The 21,438-nt window shown below is 36.8% G+C and overlaps 2 protein-coding genes across 3 annotated transcripts in view; one reads left to right on the top strand and one right to left on the bottom strand.

Moving 5' to 3' along the window:
• The window catches only part of nrap (nebulin-related anchoring protein), a 20,280-nt gene extending 18,327 nt beyond the window's left edge, over positions 1–1,953 (top strand). For both annotated transcript variants that reach the window (XM_083556002.1, XM_083556001.1), the window contains 3 exons: positions 73–384; positions 541–693; positions 960–1,953. The gene's annotated coding sequence lies outside the window, so the exon portion shown is untranslated. The remainder of the gene's footprint in view (positions 1–72; positions 385–540; positions 694–959) is intronic.
• habp2 (hyaluronan binding protein 2) lies at positions 1,740–21,438 on the bottom strand. The gene is made up of 27 exons (XM_083557401.1): positions 19,487–21,438; positions 19,152–19,188; positions 18,952–19,062; positions 17,881–17,991; positions 17,680–17,796; positions 17,370–17,486; positions 17,081–17,273; positions 15,990–16,084; positions 15,653–15,905; positions 15,376–15,518; positions 15,020–15,160; positions 14,792–14,937; positions 14,104–14,263; positions 13,626–13,710; positions 8,114–8,198; positions 7,765–7,801; positions 7,593–7,688; positions 6,862–7,161; positions 6,656–6,772; positions 6,386–6,502; positions 6,068–6,239; positions 5,884–5,978; positions 5,550–5,796; positions 3,325–3,467; positions 3,045–3,185; positions 2,769–2,914; positions 1,740–2,112 (listed from the first exon to the last, which is right to left on the bottom strand). Exons 1-27 carry the CDS (start codon positions 19,553–19,555, stop codon positions 1,951–1,953), a joined length of 3,636 nt encoding a protein of 1,211 aa, XP_083413527.1. The 5' UTR covers positions 19,556–21,438; the 3' UTR covers positions 1,740–1,950.

The raw sequence follows: 21,438 nt of genomic DNA, 5'->3' as shown, positions 1-21,438 counted from the left end.
CAAGTCTTATAAAACATTAAAGAAACTAAATTTTCTGACCTGTTGGAGTAAAGTTTACTTTGCATCTTATAGTTGTCCTACAAGGAGGCCTTTGTAAAACAGAAGGGCCAGCAAGTTGGTCTCCTCAGTGTTGAGGATGACCCCAAGATGAGACATTCGATGGCTGTAGGCAAACTACAAAGTAACAACGAGTACAAGAAGCAGTTCCAGGAGACACGGTCTCAATTCAAGATGCATGCAGACCAGCCAGAGTTCCTGCAGGCTAAGAAGAGCCAGGCTCAAGCCAGTGACATCAGATACCGTCAGCATTTACATAACTACACATGTGACCCACAGCAGTTGAACTTTCAACATGCCAAGCAGGCCTACAAGCTGCAAAGTGATGTGAGTGGAACATTTTGAATCCTGCGTTATAATTATATTCTTTATAAATACAGTAAATAACATTAAGGACACGTCCATTAAAATATACATTCCCCAATATTTTTGTAATTGAAAGCTAATAGACTTTAAACATGGAAATTGTCTGAATGGATGCAGGTGAACTATAAATCTGACCTGAACTCAATAAAAGGGGTGGGCTGGACTCCTCCAGGCTCCCATAAGGTAGAAATGGCCCGGAGAGCTGCTGAGCTCGGTCTAGCAGAGGGGCTAGACACTGAGCAAGCAATCTCCAAGTATCAAGAATTTATGGTAAGAGAACGGATTATAATTGTACAGTTGTAACAAATATGAAAGGAAGATGTTATATGTAAAAAGAAAATATAAATAAAATTAAACTACTTTTTTAAACTACCTCTTCCCCTCCCCTCCTCTCCCCTCCTCTCCCCTCCCCTCCTCTCCCCTCCTCTCCCCTCCCCTCCCCTCCTCTCCCCTTCCCTCTTCTCTTCTCTTCTCTTCTCTTCTCTTCTCTTCTCTTCTTTTCTCCCCTTCCCCTCTCTGCCCTCTACCTTTTCCAGATGCTCCAGCGTCAGCTGCAGTTGGAGAATCAGCAGCAAAACTCCTCAGAGCAGGTGGAAACCACAGAGCAAGTCCAGCAGTCTTCAGTCAATCCTGATGCCATGGAGATCCTCCACGTCAAAAGAAAGAAGACCATCCACACTACTTTCAAGCAGGCAAAAACTACAAAGTCTAAGACAGTGCAGTCTGTAACATCTAACTCTTCTACAAATAAGTCCATCACCAACCAGTCCTTAGAAAAAAAATCCATTACAAATTAGTGATCATTTAATGTTGAGTAGTAAAAAGAAAGTAGTTTACAATGATGCCATGTAGTGTTTGCTTTTCTACCAGTAATTTAATAGAGTGACTTTAAGAATATTCTGAAGTGATGTGAAGAATATTCATATTAACACAACACAGTGAATCTAAATTTGACAATCATAGAAGAATTAAGAAAGTGTGGTTTGCTTTAATGTAATGAAAATGTATAAATTCAGTTTGTTGAATTTATTAAATGACATGAATAGGAACTGTGAGAACAGATGGAATTAAGGATTTTTGAAAGTGTCTCATGCATGTGAAGAAGAAAGAATTGCTGTAATGGAAAGACAAAAGCCTTCTTTTTTTATTAATTACCTAATGAAATAAGCAGCTTTATTTAAAGAAAATGTTCTTTTTTCAAAACAGCTAGAAAATTTTATTTCAATGAAACATTGTCAAATGTATAACTGCTTTGTATGTCACTGGTGGACAATTATTATTTTAGACTGCAAACAGCAGAAGAGTTATATTTAAGAGATGTTTGATACAGTTTATATCTGACAGGTTCAGTTTTTTGAGTATGCCAATAGTTACAGATATAAGATATAAAATAAAAAGTTCATGCTTAATGTACGATTATGACAATGGGATCCAAAAATTATAAATTGTTTGAAATTATTCTATGCGATCAACTGTCTGAGGTCTGTCCTTCATTAAAACATGATGCACGCAGCGTGTCATGCAACTTTATGTGGAACGCATCTTTTCATTGATCCAGTCTATGAAGTGAGTAACACGGGCATAAACACCAGGTTTATTCTTCTTGCCACAGCCATCACCCCAGCTCACTACTCCATAGATATAATGTGTGTTGTTCTGCTTGCAGACAAGTGGGCCACCAGAGTCTCCCTATAGAGAAGAAAAGCAGCTAAATAAAATGCAAACACTACATACTAAATGCACACATTATAATAGTATTAATTCAGCACCAGCACATTAGATTACATTAAATTACATTACATTAGATTACATTCAACTTTATTGTCATTACACATGTACAAGTACAAGGCAACAAAATGCAGTTTAGGTCTAACCAGAAGTGCAGGATATACAGTGTTTACATGAGTTACATAAATTAGATAAAATGGTATTATAGGAACTATAATACTAAATACACACATTATCTTTAATACATTCAATAAATTATGCAAAAAATTATTAAATAAAAATTTTGCAAAAAGGTCGGAAACAAATTGAATCATTTCCAAATCTCATAAACTACAATAGAAAATAGAAAGCATATAGAAAATTTAATGGCCAAAACACATCTTAAAAAAGTTGAGACAGGAGCAAAAAAAGGCCAGAAAAGTATAATAAGTGTTACTAAAGAGAAACATTACATTAGGAGCATTTTCCTAAAGATAATTAAGGTTATTTGCAATAGGTGAGAAAGGTGAGTTTTTTATTTACATTTTACACAGCATCCCAACTTTTTGACAAATGTGATTATGAGTCTAATTTTTAGCAGGTCTCCATTGCAGTTATAGCCACACATGAATACACACCTGACATGTGTCAATTCCTCCTTGCATTCGTCCAGCACAGACCATGCTGTCATCCAGCACATCACCAAGAACATTAGGAGCCATGCAGGCAGTCTGGTTAATCAAAAGTACTTTTGTGTCCAGCAACTGACTGGAACCGTCCTCATCTTAAAGAACAAACAAATTAAAAAAAAAAAAACCATGACTTGATTTCGTGTTAATCTTCAGCAAATGAAATGTAACAATCAAGCAAATAAAAGGATAATGAGGATGGAGTGTGTGAGAGAAAAGCCACACCCTTCTCAGTGACTCCATAGCCTGATATAGTGCATTCTATTCCATCAGGAAATGGGCCAGGGGGTAGACAGGCAGCTTTTACAAACCTCGTCTCTCTGGCACAATGTCCATCTTCTGACACAGGCCTCAGTTTGAGCAGGGCTGATATTTATAAATACAAAAATAAATAAATAGTAAAATCAAACAGAGTGATTTAGTCTAGATTAAACAGTGATCACCAGAATATGAGTGCAAGTTAGTTTTGTTTATCTATGGTATGTGGAAGCATTTAGTGGGTGACCTATATCATTGTATAAGGCCTTGTCAGTTTCTGTGTAGTTCTCATGCATGAAATAATCTTCAACTTCCACAATCTGATCTGCTGCCTCATGCTTATTCAGGTCCACTCCACCCATAACCACCTGCATGTCAACTGTGCTGGCCCTGTAAAGTCACAGACACACACACACACACACACACACACACACACACACACACACACACACACACACACACACACACACACACACACATATATATATATATATATATATATATATATATATATATATATATATATATGTATGTATGTAAGTATGTATGTATGTATGTATATATATATATATATATATATACAGTGAGGAAAATAAGTATTTGAACACCCTGCTATTTTGCAAGTTCTCCCACTTAGAAATCATGGAGGGGTCTGAAATTGTCATCGTAGGTGCATGTCCACTGTGAGAGACATAATCTAAAAAAAAAAATCCAGAAATCACAATATATGATTTTTAAACTATTTATTTGTATGATACAGCTGCAAATAAGTATTTGAACACCTGAGAAAGTCAATGTTAATATTTGGTACAGGAGCCTTTGTTTGCAATTACAGAGGTCAAACGTTTCCTGTAGTTTTTCACCAGGTTTGCACACACTGCAGGGGGGATTTTGGCCCACTCCTCCACACAGATCTTCTCTAGATCAGTCAGGTTTCTGGCCTGTCGCTGAGAAACACGGAGTTTGAGCTCCCTCCAAAGATTCTCTATTGGGTTTAGGTCTGGAGACTGGCTAGACCACGCCAGAACCTTGATATGCTTCTTACAGAGCCACTCCTTGGTTATCCTGGCTGTGTGCTTCGGGTCATTGTCATGTTGGAAGACCCAGCCTCGACCCATCTTCAATGCTCTAACTGAGGGAAGGAGGTTGTTCCCCAAAATCTCTTAATACATGGCCCCAGTCATCCTCTCCTTAATACAGTGCAGTCGCCCTGTCCCATGTGCAGAAAAACACCCCCAAAGCATGATGCTACCACCCCCATGCTTCACAGTAGGGATGGTGTTCTTGGGATGGTACTCATCATTCTTCTTCCTCCAAACACGTTTAGTGGAAATATGACCCAAAAGTTCTATTTTGGTCTCATCTGACCACATGACTTTCTCCCATGACTCCTCTGGATCATCCAAATGGTCATTGGCAAACTTAAGACGTGCCTGGACATGTGCTGGTTTAAGCAGGGGAACCTTCCGTGCCATGCATGATTTCAAACCATGACGTCTTAGTGTATTACCAACAGTAACCTTGGAAACGGTGGTCCCAGCTCTTTTCAGGTCATTGACCAGCTCCTCCCATGTAGTTCTGGGCTGATTTCTCACCTTCCTTAGGATCTATGAGACCCCACGAGGTGAGATTTTGCATGGAGCCCCAGTCCGAGGGAGATTGACAGTCATGTTTAGCTTCTTCTATTTTCTAATGATTGCTCCAACAGTGGACCTTTTTTCACCAAGCTGCTTGGCAATTTCCCCGTAGCCCTTTCCAGCCTTGTGGAGGTGTACAATTTTGTCTCTAGTGTCTTTGGACAGCTCTTTGGTCTTGGCCATGTTAGTAGTTGGATTCTAACTGATTGTATGGGGTGGACAGGTGTCTTTATGCAGCTAACGACCTCAAACAGGTGCATCTAATTTAGGATAATAAATGTAGTGGTCGTGGACATTTTAAAGGCAGACTAACAGGTCTTTGAGGGTCAGAATTCTAGCTGATAGACAGGTGTTCAAATACTTATTTGCAGCTGTATCATACAAATAAATAGTTTAAAAATCATATATTGTGATTTCTGGATTTTTTTTTTTAGATTATGTCTCTCACAGTGGACATGCACCTACGATGACAATTTCAGACCCTTCGAAGATTTCTAAGTGGGAGAACTTGCAAAATAGCAGCGTGTTCAAATACTTATTTTCCTCACTGTATATATATATATATATATATATATATATATATATATATATATATATATATATATATATATATATATATATACGTGTATATATACACGTGTATATATACACGTGTATATATATATATATATATATATATATATATATATATATATATATATATATATATATATATATATATACACATATATATATATATATATATATATATACACATACATATATATATATATATATATATATATATATGCATGCATACAGTATATGCTCAGGTATATTTGTAGGGAACACTTACATGCAGTGAGCGGCAGTGAGGACCCAGCAGGAGTTAAGAAGGATTCCTCCACAATTATGACTAAAGTCATCAGTGCTGTTTTTGAGTCTTACTTGCAAAGAAACCTGCCAGGGATGAGCTCCAGGCTTCGACTTCCTCCCACCAAAAATTCTTGATGTGATCCTACTTGGCCATGGTTTTCCACACTCAGAGAACTCTGCCTTTATAGTAGGCTTTGTTTCTTCATCAGGTGTTATAGTTGAAGGAACTGTAACAATGCAGAAAAGGTTCAAACATGGTTGGATTGGAAAAAGAGAAACACTGAGAAAAAAGAGAAAATATGGAGAATGTGTACCTTGTTCAGGGCAACGTCTGACATCACAGTCATTCCAACGCAACTTGTTTTTATCTCTGACAAAGCACCAAGGCTGACTTTCCCCATCTGGGTTCCTAGACAAGGGAATGTCCAATAATTACACATTCTTCAGTGTTTGCTTTGCTTCTCTCTCACCCAAAACAGACAAACAGTCAGGTCTGACCTGCAATAGTTATGAGACCCGATTCCATCATCTTCTACATCTTCATCATCATCAAATGGACCAAACTGCATTATTAGGTTAGAGTTCCAAGGCAGACAATCATGTCCAGACACTGCTTGACTGACAAAACCTCTGTATGATGTCCCATCTCCCTCATAGCAATCATCAGGACCTTAGCCACATACAATTCATCAACAGCATGTTGGAAACGTTAATAATAATAATAATAATAATAATAATAATAATAATAATAATAATAATAATAATAATAATAATAATAATAATGATAATAATAATAATAAAAATTGGTTTAATTACCAACTTGGCAGAACTTTCCACTGTAGTTTTCAGGACACTTACAAAGGAACTGAGACCTTGTACGACCCTTTATACATTCCCCACCATTCAAACAGGGACTGGGATTACAGGCTGAGGCTAAAACAGAGCAATTTACAGACCTTTATATTGTCCTCTACAAGTTTACTAATTACTATCATGCTAATAACTTATAATTACTAATTACCAGTAGTTAACAAAATCTTTGTATAAGCACTACCATTGCCATTGAAAGAAACAGATAACACTCACGTTTCCTGCAGTTGGGGGGTTGAAAGGGGGCAATACACTTGCACTCATAAAATGGTGCTTCCTTAATGCGGACACACTCGCCCCGGCCACATCTGACGTTCTTACACATATTAGTAACTGAAGAACAGAGAAATTATTAACTGGTTTCCCACAAGAAACTCTTTCTTATCAGATAAGTAGGAATGCTAAGAAATTGTGGCTCTAACCATCTTGACATCTTTTGCCCTTGAAGGGAGAAGGGCATTCGCATTTAAAATCACCGTAACCATCATTCTTACATGTACCATTGTTGTAACATGGATTTGGATCACACTCATCTGAAAGGAAGAGTGAAAAAGGATAAAAGTAAGAGAAAAAGAAAGAACAACAGATATGTTTTAAATAACAGTTCACAAAAACATGTATTCTTAATTTATCATGAATACAGGGCCAGCGCAACCGCTGCCTGAAAAAACTATGCCACATATGAAGTCTCAAAGAGGGACACTCTTTTTCCCATACCGATGTTCACTTTGAACATACAGTAAACTGAAGCTGTTGACCTGTATCTGCCTGATAAATTTATTAAGCATATAAGCATATACAGTATATGTGTGTGTGTGTGTGTGTGTGTGTGTGTGTGTGTGTGTGTGTGTGTGTGTGTGTGTGCGTGTGTTTGTGTGAATGTGCAGGTGTACAGGTTTTTATAATAAAGTGGATAGTATGTATCCTATTTAATTAGAATGCCAAGCAGAATCACATATAACTGGAAACATTTTATTTCATATATCAAGGCCATCTACTTTTAGGGAGTTGATAAACATTTAGAAACAACGTTTTGTACAATTACTAGTTATACAATTACTTGAATTGTCCAATGATTTCCTGACATCTAAGTATAAATAGTTTTTTCTTTTTATCAAATAATAAAATGTATTTGATGCATTTGATTCATCACCTATTTCACCAAACAGCCAGTCAAGGTTTAATTCAGTTGCATCATAAGATTCTTCAGAGTATTCAAAGTCAGTCTCATCTATTGGTCCTAAGACATCTAAAACGATAAAATCAAAAGTTAATGACATACAAATTTTATATGAATTATTAGGAAAAACAGTATTGAATCTCACGTTCAGCTATGCCTGTGATTACGTCCAAGAGCAATCCCTAAAAAATTATAATAACAATTTAAATCATAAAACAACAATCAGTAAAAAATATTGTATATTAAAAGAATACATTGTATTTCAGTACACAATATCAGTCAACATTATTATCAGACAGTCCAAATTTCATCAACTTGCATTATAGACACAGGGACAATAACAAAAATGACACCCTGAAAAAAAGCAATGGCATCTTTAAACACTTCAACTTAATTGTTATTTAATGTTGAAAAATAGTGATTTTTTTATAAGGTGAATATATTCAATTAGCACAATGTATAACTGAATGAACTGTGCAAAAGCTGCTACAAACCTTATTTTCTGCCTCTGCTGCTGCTCGGTTAAGACTCTGCAGACTCAGCAGAAGCAGCAATAGTCGGAACATGGCACTGCCAGTTCTGGTCACAGGATTACAAAGTAGAAATCACTATAACCGTGGGAATGCAGTCAATGATCATTCAGATCAAATCTTGTATATTCATATAGAACCTGTCCTCTTCAACTGGCAATCATTAGCCCACAATATTGATTTCTTTATAGATTCATGTCCAACCCTGGGCCTCAATACACAACACACACCTCCACTATTCTGTTTATAGTGTGGGATGTAAACTGCCACTAGAAATTTTAGACTGTTTTTGTTAATTAAATATTTAATAAATGTATGTAGTTCAGGTATAAATTTTCACATGGGAGGATTTCCCTTACCTTGTTATGGATAAAGAATAAAATGTATTTATTGTTTCATTTGTAGGATTGCTGATGTCATCTTTGAATGCCTCTGTAAGATTTTTCATCTGGGTCAATGGCCATGCCTGCAACAGTGTATTTACTTTAAATCAGCACTTTGACCTAAACAGACCATAAAATCTTCTACTGCCCACCAAAAAATAGTCCAACCTGTAGTACTTATGGTATTTTTATTATGGTATATTTATAACTGTATATGTAACTGTAATTCAGTTGCAATTTCAACTTCAACTCATATTTCATTTCAGGTTCCATAAAATCACTTCACAGATGAGCAACATAATAAACAATACACATATAAAAAAAGTGGAAAAACAAACAACATTCTTTTTTTCATGGAGATTTTAGGGAACCATAGAAAAAGTTAGGAAACTTGCCCTAAATAGTAGAAGAGGAAGAACATTTTTATTAGACACATGGTTACTTAAGTATATTTAAATGTGGATTATTTGTTTTTGAATTTAATTGAACGGTACTTTATTTTAACTTATATACAGGTTCTCTGTTTTTGTTTGTATGTGTCTTCCCTGTAAAACGGGATATTGAGTATGATCTTAATTTTTGATAAATAATGTGGAACACCTTAGCCACTGTTGTTCAATGCACATTTATAAGGAGCCTCACTCTATTTGACCTTTTCTGGGAAGCTACAAAAACTGTTAATTACTGATTAAGCAAGGCCATATGCGCAAAGAAAAAGGTCATCGCTCTTACCTTGAGACTACTGTTTTCTTTAACGGCTTTATTAAACAGAGTTGGTCAATTAAGTCCAAATTACACAGCAAAAGTCAATGTTTACACATAAAAAGAGATAAACGGCTGATTTCTTGGTGCAACTTTATTTTTACGCAAATGTAATCGATTTATTTCACACCTCTGTGGTTGCCAGAGTTATTTTTCTGTAGAAATATCCAAGACATAATTTTTTTTATGTATATTTCATATACTGATTAAATAACTTCTTTGCACATTTAATTCAATAATAAATATGGTCCCTAGTGAACTCAGCCATTAGGGTTGCACAAGCCAGTGCACACTTAGTGCTGGCCCCAAGCACGGATAAATGGGAAGGGTTGCGTTAGGAAGGGCATCCAGTGTAAAACATGTGCCAAATCGAATATGCGGATCGCGAATCAGAATTTTATACCGGATCGGTCAAGGAAGGTTACCAACGACCACCACAGATATTTTTAGTCAACAGGGTACCGGTAAAAATTGGGCTACTGTTGGCCGAAGGAGGAGAAGGAGAGGAGAAAGACATCTACAGAGATGGCAGGAAAAAAAGAGAAGTGTAGGAGAATGGAGGTTTGGGTTGGTACATTAGATGTTGGTACTATGACTGATAAAGGGATAGAGGTAGCTGATATGATGGAAAGGAGGAAGGTAGATATGTTGTGTTTTCAGGAGACTAAGTGGAAATGGAGTATGGCCAGAAGCATTGGAGGTGTGTTTAAACTGTTCTATCATGGTGTGGATGGAAAGAGAAATGGTGTAGGGGTGATACTGAAGGAAGAGTACAGTAAGAGTGTAGTGGAGATAAAAAGAGTTTCTGATAGGGTGATGAACGTGAAGCTGAAAGTTGAAGGGGTGACGATAAATGTCATCAGTGCTTATGCTCCACAAGTGGGCTGTGAGATGGAGAAGGAAAAATTCTGGAGTGAGTTAGATCGAGTTACCTAATATTGAACGATTGGTGATTGGGGAAGACTTTAATGGGCATGTAGGTGAAAGGAACAGAGGTGATGAGGAGGTGATGGGTAGGTATGGCTTTAAGGAAAGGAATGTGGAAGGGCAGATGGTGGTTGATTTTTCTAAAAGGATGGCAATGGCAGTGGAGAACACTTATTTTAACAAGAAGGAGGATCATAGGAGGACGTATGAAAGTGGAGCAAGATGCACACAGGTGGACTATGTTCTATGTAGGAGTTGCAACCTGAAGGAGATTGGAGACTGTAAGGTGTTGGCAGGGGACAGTGTAGCTAGACATTGGATGGTGGTCTGTAGGATGGTTTTGGAGGTGAAGAAGAAGAAGAAGAGGAAAATGAGGACCGAACGAAGAATTAGATTGTGAAAACTGAAGGAGAAAGACTGTAGTATGAAGTTCAGGGAAGAGGGAAGACAGGGGCTCGGTGGTGGTGAAGAGGTTCTGGATGATTGGGCAACTACTGCAGAAGTGATGAGGGAGACAGCTAGGAAGATACTTGGTGTGACATCTGGAAATAGAAAGGAAGACAAAGAGACATGGTGGTGGAATGAGGAAGTGCAGAAGAGCATAAGGAGAAAGAGGTTGGCAAAACAGAAGTGGGATCGACAGAGTGATGAGAAAAGTAAGCAGGAGTACAAGGAGATGCGGCAGCAGGTGAAGAGGGATGTGGCGAAAGCCAAGGAAAAGGCATATGAGGAGCTGTATAAGAGGTTGGACACTAAGGAAGGAGAAAAGGATTTGTACCGATCGGCAAGGCAGAGGAACCAAGCTGAGAAGGATGTGCTACAAGTTAGAGCTATTGAGGGTGGAGATGGAAATGTGTTGACTAGTGAGGAGAGTGTGTTGAGAAGATGGAGGGAATATTTTGAGCAGCTGATGAACGAGGAAAATGAGAGAAAGAGAAGGTTGGATGGTGTGGAGATGGTGAAGCAGGAAGTGGATAGGATTAGTAAGGAGGAAGTGAGAGCAGTGATTAAGAGGATGAAGAGTGGATAGTCGGTTGGACCAGATGACATACCGGTAAAAGCATGTAGATGTTTGAAGATAACCAAGAATAGGCTATGAATTTACAATTATATACAGTTATAATTATACAAAAATCAAACAGTAAAGCATTAGTCAGCAATATTTGTCCTAGTAGTGTAGTTTAGAGTTCAGTAGGGTGATGGTTGTTAGAAAAAAATGGCTCTGAACCAGCTGGTACATAACTTTTTATAGTGCTAAAATGAAATCAAATCAAATAAAATAAAATAAAATACTGATTTGTGTAAGCACAGCTGGCTGTTAGTTGAACCGCATTCTAGCCATGATGTTAAATACGATTAATGTAAGTTTGCCCATAACTTTTTTTTTTACTTTTCCAATAAATGTACACATAACATTTTTACTGGTCATTGTATATGCATTAGTCATAACCATAATATATCGCTTGAAAACCACTTCCTGCTGCTGAGAATATCCCATATGGACAGGATAAAGATAAAAAAAGAAGCATGGTATAATTTAGAAACTAAGAAGATGGAATATATATATATATATATATATATATATATATATATATATATATATATATATATATATATATATATATATATATATATATATATATATATATATATATAAGGTCCCTTACGAGGGAAATATCAAGGTCCGTGACGTCGGAGTGACGTGGGGCCGCCTTCCCGTGGGCTCACCACCTGCAGGAGGGACCGTAAGGGACGGTGCTGTGAGGATTGGGCAGCAGTCGAAGGCGGGGGCCTGCTTAGACTGCTGCCCCCGCGACCCGAATTACGGATAAGCGGAAGAAAATGAATGAATATGTATATATATATATATATATATATATATATATATATATATATATATATATATATATATATATATATATATATATATATATATATATATATATACAGTATTTGAACAGTTGAACAGTTTTGCACTAAATTGGCAAACATTACTAAATTGGCTGAGGCTGATTATGCTCATTTACCTGCCTATAAAGTCGTTTCGGGTTGTGTTGTGGGTGCGTTTCCTCTTTGTCCGCGAGCGAGCCGCCGTACTGCCAGGCTTACGTGCGGATAGTGGCAATGTAGGAGCTGTTGGCAGTGAATGTTTTGTAATATTATGGTCTATCACACTGGGTCTTTATGAAATTATTTCATTTAAGGGTGGACTGAGGAGCTTTATGGGGAAGCCGCTAAGTGTTTAGAGAGACGTGCTTAATAAACGTCTGCATCCGTGAGTCGTCGTACAGGTATGTGTTGAGGATGACTATTATTAACGATATAGGGGCTTTAACAATCAGCTGATTAAAGTGTTTTCCCTATTTAAGGTGCGGTTTAATGTGCAAGGGACGTTACAGTGGGTTGCTGTAGTGGGCTTTTCGCTTGCTGTGTGGCTTTCCTGCGCTATGTGCATTGTTTACACTGCTTTGATGTTGGCTTGACTGTCTGCTTTTTCCGACTGCAGCTGCTCCGCGCTACATCTGTGCTCTGCTTTGCCTGCTTCGCTCTGCGTTGTCTGCTTCGCTGGGTTCAGCTGGACATTGTTAATTTACGTTCCTGTTCTCTGGAGCTCCGTGTTACTTCCATTTGGCACTAGCTGATTAACATTTTGCTGCTCTTGTTGCAGCATTTAACTACCTGCAGGCTCAGCTGGACCGGGGGCATGTGCTTATTTCCAACGGTAGTGTGAGTAACTGATTTAGAAGTGGCGTGTTACAGGGTAGTCATTACCTGATTCTTTGTGTTGTGATTTAATCATTTATTTTTTGCATTAGTTTTATTCTTTTATTTTCCTAACCTTATCGGTTTGAGGTTTCCCTACTTTAATGGGAATCTTTCTTTTGATTTCTATTTTTTTTTTTTTTTATTTGTGGTATAATGATCTTTTTGTTTTAAGTGTAGTGATTTTTCTAATTTCTTTTGTGATCTGTTAAGTGCCTTTCCTCTGTTCATGTGCCTCTGTACGAATCAAGTAACGAGCAGTTTTTGGGCTGTTGACTGTGTCGAGAGCCAGGCTGTTGTAATGCGATGCTTGTTTTAATTTGTTTTAAATTACTTTTGTCTTCTATTTTGCCTTCAGGAGTGGGGTGGCCAGTGGCAGCAGATTAGCATCTTGTGGTGGTGGGTTCCTTACCCGATCGGAGTGCAGTGTTCAGTGAGGTGCGTGTGTGCACGTGTGTGCTCTCTGCTTAGGACCCTGTGTGCTCTCTGCTTAGGACATCAGGCCTTCTCCCACCCTGAAGTGTTTGTCTTTTCTTTTCTGTTTTTACTATTGGATGAAGTGAATAAAAGTCGGATTCATTTTAAATAAAGTTTGTTATTCACTCAACTCTGGTCTGATACCTGACCCAGTCGTGACGAACCTGTGTGCCATAAGTTTGAGGGCAGTCCCGGAAATAGCCCCCGGGTGGCGTAGCCGGTACAAATTACGAGTCGGCACCGCCACATCTACATGTCATATAACATATAACACGCCTCTAAGGTTGCCAGTTTTATTTTATACATCCAAGACAGTTTTTCAAATGGATACACAATACTGATAATCCTTACTGTGTACACTTAATCTAGAATATGGTCCCTAGTGAGTACCTGAATACTGATAGAGATAAATAGTAGCTGCTAAAAATAGGTTTCAGTGTGCTGTCTTAATGAATAAAACTTCTCATTTTTAATTCTTGTCAACATTGTATAGTAATGGAATAGAAATCCGAATTATTGGCTTGTGGAGAGTTTATAATCCCGATGTTGAGAATCTAAACATAATTTCATTACTTACTGCTTGACAAGTTTTATGAAAGCTGGATAAAATGTCATTGTCACATCAAAGTATATCCCCACTTTATGTAGAACGCATATTTTCACTGATCCAGTCAATAAATTTGGTGACACGGGCATAAACACCAGGTTTATTCTTCTTTCCACAGCCGTCACCCCAGCTCACTACACCGTAGATAAAATTTGTGCCATTCTGCCTACAGATGAGTGGACCCCCAGAATCTCCCTTTAAACAGAAAAAAAGCAATTAAAAAGAGACTTTCTTAGTAACAATAACAAATGAACAATAACAATAATATCCATGCATTCATTTTGGATTAACCACTATTCCTAAAACTGCCCACATATTAAATTTAATACAGCAGTATGTTCTATTCAAATAATGTTATTGATTGAAAAACAATCTTCCAATGCTCCTTTACATGCAAAAGATCTACTGTACAGTAATATTCCTTTTTATATGCTACTTTATTGCACATCAACACTCCCCTTGAGATTACAATATGGCACTCATTTTTTGCTATTGTATCCTTGAACCAATGTTAAGGTTCAGAATAACAATCCTTGTTCATGAAGAGATACATTTGCAATTCATTGTAATTATTAGAATAAAATCATAGTAATTTGAAAGTAAGGGAAGTAATACAGTAAATGAAAAAAAATAATCCAATTAATTTACATACACCTACATTACTTTTATGCACACTGATTTTTTTTTTTCTGGTCTAGTCACATCCTCATATAAAATACACACCTGGCAAGCATCAACACCTCCTTGCATTCGTCCAGCACAGAGCATGCCCTCATCCAGCACATTACCAAGAACATTAGGAGCCTTGCAACGGTCCTGGTTAATCAGGAGGACTTTTGTGTCTAGCAGCTGACTGGAACCACTCTCATCTTAAAGTAGAAAGAAAGTGTAAATGAATAAAGGTCACAATTAAGCAAATAAGAGGTAAGGGGATGGAAAGAAAAGCCTTACCCTTCTCAGTGACTCCATAGCCTGATATTGTGCATTCCATCCCATCAGGAAGGGGCCCAGTTGGTAAACAGGCAGCTCTAACAAACTTGGTCTCTCTGGCACAATGTCCATCTTCAGACATAGCCTTCAGTTTGAGCAGGGCTGATATTTATTAAAACAAACAAAATGAACGGCTTCTTTGTTAATTCAGAAGTGATATAACCAGGTTTGTTACTAGATAATAGATACATGAAGAAAATCTTCAAAGATTTTATATGCTCATATTTAAGGATCCTGATATAAAAATATGGAATGATATTAAAATACTATGTATTAAAATTGGAATATGTGACTTTGCGATGAATTAGTTAAATGACCTATGTCATTGTACTGGATATCGTCAATGTCTGTGTAGTTATGATGCTTTATATATTTTTCCACTGCCAAAGTCTGATCTGCAGCCTCATGCTTTTCCAGGTCCACCCCACCCAGAACCACCTGCATCTCAACTGTGCTGTGTCTGTTAATACACACACACACACACACACACACACACATTTATTTCCATCATTCATGTAAATTTGTTAATTGCTATATAGGATTTAAATTTTTCTTAGTACAATCTTCAACACAGCTACTGCAAACATCACTTACAAACAGTGAGCAGCCGTGAGGACCCAGCATGAGTTTAGGAGGATTCCCCCACAAAAGTGACGGAAATCATTGGCGCTATGTCTGGAGCGCCCCTGCAAAGAAACTTGCCAGGGATGAGTTCCAGGTTTCGCTTTCCTTCCACCAAAGATTCTAGGAGCGACCCTTCCTGGCCATAGCTTTCCACACACTGAGAACTCTTCTTCTGGAGCAGATGTGGTGAATTCATTGGTTGTTGCTTCAGTTGGTGTTACATCTATAAGAAAATTAAGAATGTTGTTATAACTGGGTGTGTGGTTAGTAGAAGAGGATGGACAGAAGGAAAAAAAAGGATGTGTACCTGGTTCAGGGCAGCGTGTGACATTACAGATGTCCCAGCTTAATGTGTTATTGTATCTGATGAAACACCAAGGCTGGCTCTCTCCATCTGGGTTTCTTTATTAAAGAATGTCCAATTCATATACATTTACAGTGACAATGTACTCATCCACTTGATATTTTCCACATTATTTAAGTTACAACCTGGTACACATTAAAAAAAAACTAATATGCCATGGATTAGGGGGGGGGGGGGGGCGGTGGATGTGTGAAACTTTTCAAAATTAAATGAAATAAATTAATCTTTGTGATTGCGTATGGATTAAATCACATGCTTTAAAAACCGCTAAATTATATCTGGTGTAGCCATTTTCAGTCACATAATTAGTTAAATAGAGTCAATTTGTTTGTATTTAAAGTGGGATCTAGTCCTACATTGACTAAAATGTCCTCTAAAAAAGTCCCATTTGGAGTTTGCCCAAAGGCATGCACAACTCTAAAAACATTTAGTTTTACAACTCAGCAAGATTTATTTAAGCATTTAAGATAAACAATGAACCTTACTCTCTTTGTAAGGTCCTGCACGAATAACGAGATACACAAGCTAAACTCTGCAAAAAAAAAACAATTCTGCAACGAATGAAAGGACTTCATTCTAAAAAAGTAAATGTAAACTTCTATCATCACCTGCAGTTTTTCTAAAGGTAAGTTACATAATTGCTTTAGCTAATTCTGCTGTAGAGCTGTCAGTGGCAGTTTTTGTTACTGTAATGTAGCCAGTGTTGGTCATTATGATTTGTGTAAGGGTTGGAGTTTTCAATGTTAATAATGATGACATGATATTATAGATTGTGCCATGTTTAATCTTTGAATTGATTTATTGAATCACAACAAGTATGTTGACAAACAATATAGATTTTCTTCTTGTGTTAATACATGGATTATTTTGTTAAGATGTAGCTTCCTATTAATGCTAGGAAGGAAATGTATCAGATTTATTACATTTTTAGTTATTTTTTTATTTACACACGTGCACATGCGTGCACACACACACACACACACACACACACACACACACACACACACACACACACACACACACACATATCTGACCTGCAATAGTTATGTTGTCCTATTCCATCATCCTCCTCTTCTTCTTCTTCTTCTTCCTCTGTATTCGCACTATCCTCAAAAATACCAGCTGCAATAAGGTGAGAGTTCCAATGCAGACAATCATGTCCATCTTCTGTTTCACTGACAAAACCTCTGTAGGATGCCCCATCTCCCTCATAGCAATCATCAGAACCTTAGGCAAATACTGTTAATCAGCAGTGTATTGATAAACAATATAGTAAATAAATTTTAAGAGCAATTAAAAGTAAATAATAATAGGATACATTACCAACTTGGCAGAACTTTCCTCTGTAGTTTTCAGGACAACTGCAGTAGAAACTAGCCCTTGTATGACCCTTTACACATGTTCCACCATTTAAACAAGGATTAGGATTACATGCTGAGGCTGAAACAGAACAACATAAAGACTTTTACAAAACCAGAAAATAAACACAATTTTAAGCAGCAAAATTAATTTAGCTTTTTAGTTAAATATTTTAATGAATAAAAGTTAATTTAAAAAATATTAAATTAACTGTGTAAGCACTGTTATATAAACTGCTTGTTTCCTGTCATTGAGGAACATTGTTCACACTTACGTCTCCTGCAGTTGGGAGGCTGGAAGGGGGCAAAACACTTGCACTCAAAAAATGGCTTATCGTCAATAATAACACATTCGCCACGGCCACATTTGGCATGCTTACACACATTTATAACTGAAAAACAGAGAAACCCATAATAAACGAATGCACCAAGAACTTAAAAAAAAAAAAGTGAATAGTAAGAAAATAGCCTCTAACCAGTTTGACAGCGTTTTCCCTTAAAAGGAAGGGGACATTCGCATTTGAAATCGCCTTCACCATCATTTGTACATACACCATTGTTGTAACAGGGATTTGGATCACATTCATCTGAATGACAGCAAGAGGGTGGGAGAAAGAGATAAAATACCATTATATTCTATATATCTTAATAAATAAATGTTTACTTGTTTTACAAAATATTTTTGCATGCAGATTGATTTGCAGTGCATCATACGGTAGCCGAGAAGTGCAAAACACATTAACAATTCAGAAAACAAATTAACAAATTGGAAAACACTAACAAACCCGATAACAAAATAACAAATGCAAACGCAAAATAACAAATCCAAAAACAAAATAACAAATCCGCAAACACATTAACAAATCTGAAAACACAACGACAATTCAGACAAAACGGAAAAGATAAGTACAGTTTGTGAATGAAACACTTACTGATCTTTGGAAAAGACACCTGTCATTCAAGATATACAGGAAATACAACAGCCTTTTTTGTTATATATATATATATATATATATATATATATATATATATATATATATATATATATATATATATATATATATATATATATAAAATTAGCCATATACAAACATCGTGTAATAACAAGTACAATTTACATTACAATACACAGAACAGGTGCATGAAAATACAAATATATACAGATAAATTTAGGGCAAAGAGGGAAAAATAGATTTAAAAAAATACAATTAATAATAATAATAATAATAATAATAATAATAATAATAATATTAATAATAATATATTTAAAAAAGGATAGCAATAAATAGGGCTATGGTTTATTCGATAAATGATATTTTTCTATAAAGGACAAAAGATTCATTGCATGTTTCTTTTTAATCACTTTAAGGGCTTTTGTGAAAGAAATAAACTCATTATTAAATTCTCATCAGAAGTATATTTTTAACAAGAAAATCGTCTTTGTTATTGTTCATTACGAGTTTTCCATTCACAAACTGTACCTACCTTTTCTGATTCGTCTGAATTGTCGTTACAAATGGCACAATAAGATCCTGCATAATTGTTACCTGTCTCTTCAATGAATTGATACAACCATTCGGAATTGTTATCAGTTTGATTATTAGTAGAAGTTTCTTCATAGTAGTCATCTAATGTATTATTAGCTGCTGGTGTTGGATCTAAAACAATTTCCAAAAAAGGTTTAGGTAAGAAAGGTACATAAGGACAATGGAATGAGATATAAAATAAAAATAATAATAAACCTCACCTTCAGCTATAACATCTACAATCTTCAATACATGTGCCTGAAAGAATACATAATTTCAATATTCAACAGTTTCTTCTTTATTCATTAATTCATTCATATTCAATTTATGTGTGAATAATTTTGGCTGATCCAAAGAAATACCAAAAGACTAAACCCAATGTCGTATAGTGAGTGGTGTGGGTCAGTGTGTGATATAGCTGTAAGTGTCCTTTATACATATACATTAGTTAGCAATCCCTTAGTCAATTCTCAGAATTAGTTTTCTTCATTCTTCATTAACATCTGTTTAATGTACACTTAAATTTTAGGAAAGTGTTTTAATATTTGCTACATACCTCACTTTCTTCTGCTGCTGCCTGGGTAAGGGTTTGCAGGCTCAGCATTAGCAACAATATTCGAAGCATGGCACTGCCAGCACTGTCACCGGATTACAGGAGAGAGTTCACCACAGTCATAAAACAGTAGGCAAAAATCATTCCGACTCCTGGATGGAGGAATCATGCATACAGGTCTCTCCTCCCCACCTGTTAAACATTAGCTTAATGCATTGATTTTTTCATGGATTCATGTCCAACCTTGTGCCCCTTCACCATCACACATTCTTTCTAGTCTGATTGTAGTCTTCAATGTACACTTGTACTTGTATATAGATAATATAAATCAGGTGTACATTTAGACATGGGTATTTTCTTATATTGTTCCCCATGTGAGTTTACCGGATCATTTTTCGAAATCAATATAATATGTGCTATGAGAGACTTATCTCTTGTAGGTCAATAGTCAGGACTACAGCTGTTTTAACTAATATTTGCTTTTTACATTAGATGCTATAGAACCCTTAATATTATTAATAAAACGTTGGTCAAAAAAATGAAGCTTAGTGTTTAAAGAGGGTCTGGGTCTTATTATAATAAGATAATAATAAACCTATCCTTCATAGATATCACATCTAACCTTCAAAAACTCCCTGAAAGACTGCACAACATTTGTTTCTACATTTATTCCGAATGGGCCATAAGAAAAGACATTGAAAATAGCATTACAAAAAGTGGATGATTTTTGGAAATATACCGGACTTCTATCCTGTAGGTCAAAGGCCAGGTTTACATGCGTGCATGTTTACTTGGAATCAGCCCTTTGAACTCTATTTTGCTTTTTACATCGACATGCTTAATAAATGCTTAAGTGCAAATAAAAAAAGAAGCTTGTGTATGAGGATCAGTGTTTAATAAGATTTTCTTTATTAAAATGTGACAATAAAGCAATATATGTAAAAGTGTGATGTGGGGTAAAACTATATAATAACTACAATTTAATAAGCACTTTAAGCATTGGTCCTCTATTAATTGGCAATCTCAAAATAGACAAACTGCAAAATACATTTCCCAGAGGCATAAATAAATTAATTATGGAAAGAGATGAAAAGAGAAATGAAAAGAGAAGCTTGTGTTTAATGTTGCAGGCTGATACTACAATCATTCAAATTAAATTTTTTCTCTACACTCAGTACCCCAAAATTACAAAGTAAAAAAAGAGAATTCTAATGCTCCCGCTTCCGGCATTAACAAGAGACAGGTGTCCGATTCCCCATATAAGCCTCCATTTCCATCTCACTCGTAACCGTGGATTCCGTGGATTACTTATGTGCCATGGATTATATTCCTTCCCTGTGAATTGTACCTGTTTCGAGGATTATACCGGCTTTACGGACTCAACCCGCGTTACGGTTCGTACACTCTCTAAATCTGTGTTGTGCTCTGTTTAAAAACATGATAGAGCTACTCCCGCTTCCGATTCGTGGTCCGTAGATTGAAAGAAGGTCCGATAAAAACCGAAACCGAAAACAGAATCGCCTACTGCGATAGATCGGCAGCTAAACTCCGCTTCAGGTTTTTACCCGGACGCTTGCTGCCGCTTCTCGCGCTCGCCGACTCTGGAGCATGCAAGCGCGGCTGCGCCACGCCCCTTCGAGAGCCCAGTGGATTACCTAGCCGAGTGGCGAGGATTCCTACGGAGCGTTGGCAGATACGTGGATGTGCAGTCATCCCAATTCCCCACTGAGCAGGCCAAGCTCGCCTTTTGTATTTCCCTCCTGTCTGGAGATGCTCTCTCTAGAGCCAGCAGGCTGTGGAGCGCTGAGGGAGGCGATTTTGGTTCTTACGGCGATTTCATCAGGCAACTCCTGGGGATGTTCGGGATGACAATGGCAGATCTTCACGTCTGCACCTTCAGTTCCTCTGAGCGCTCAGCCCAAGAGTTCCGCCGATGGTTCCACTTAGCTCCAGTG

The sequence above is a fragment of the Silurus aristotelis genome (assembly GCF_946808225.1).
Source record: "Silurus aristotelis genome assembly, chromosome: 12".
NCBI classification, from domain to species: domain Eukaryota; kingdom Metazoa; phylum Chordata; class Actinopteri; order Siluriformes; family Siluridae; genus Silurus; species Silurus aristotelis.
This window is presented reverse-complemented; position numbering and strand designations above follow the sequence as displayed.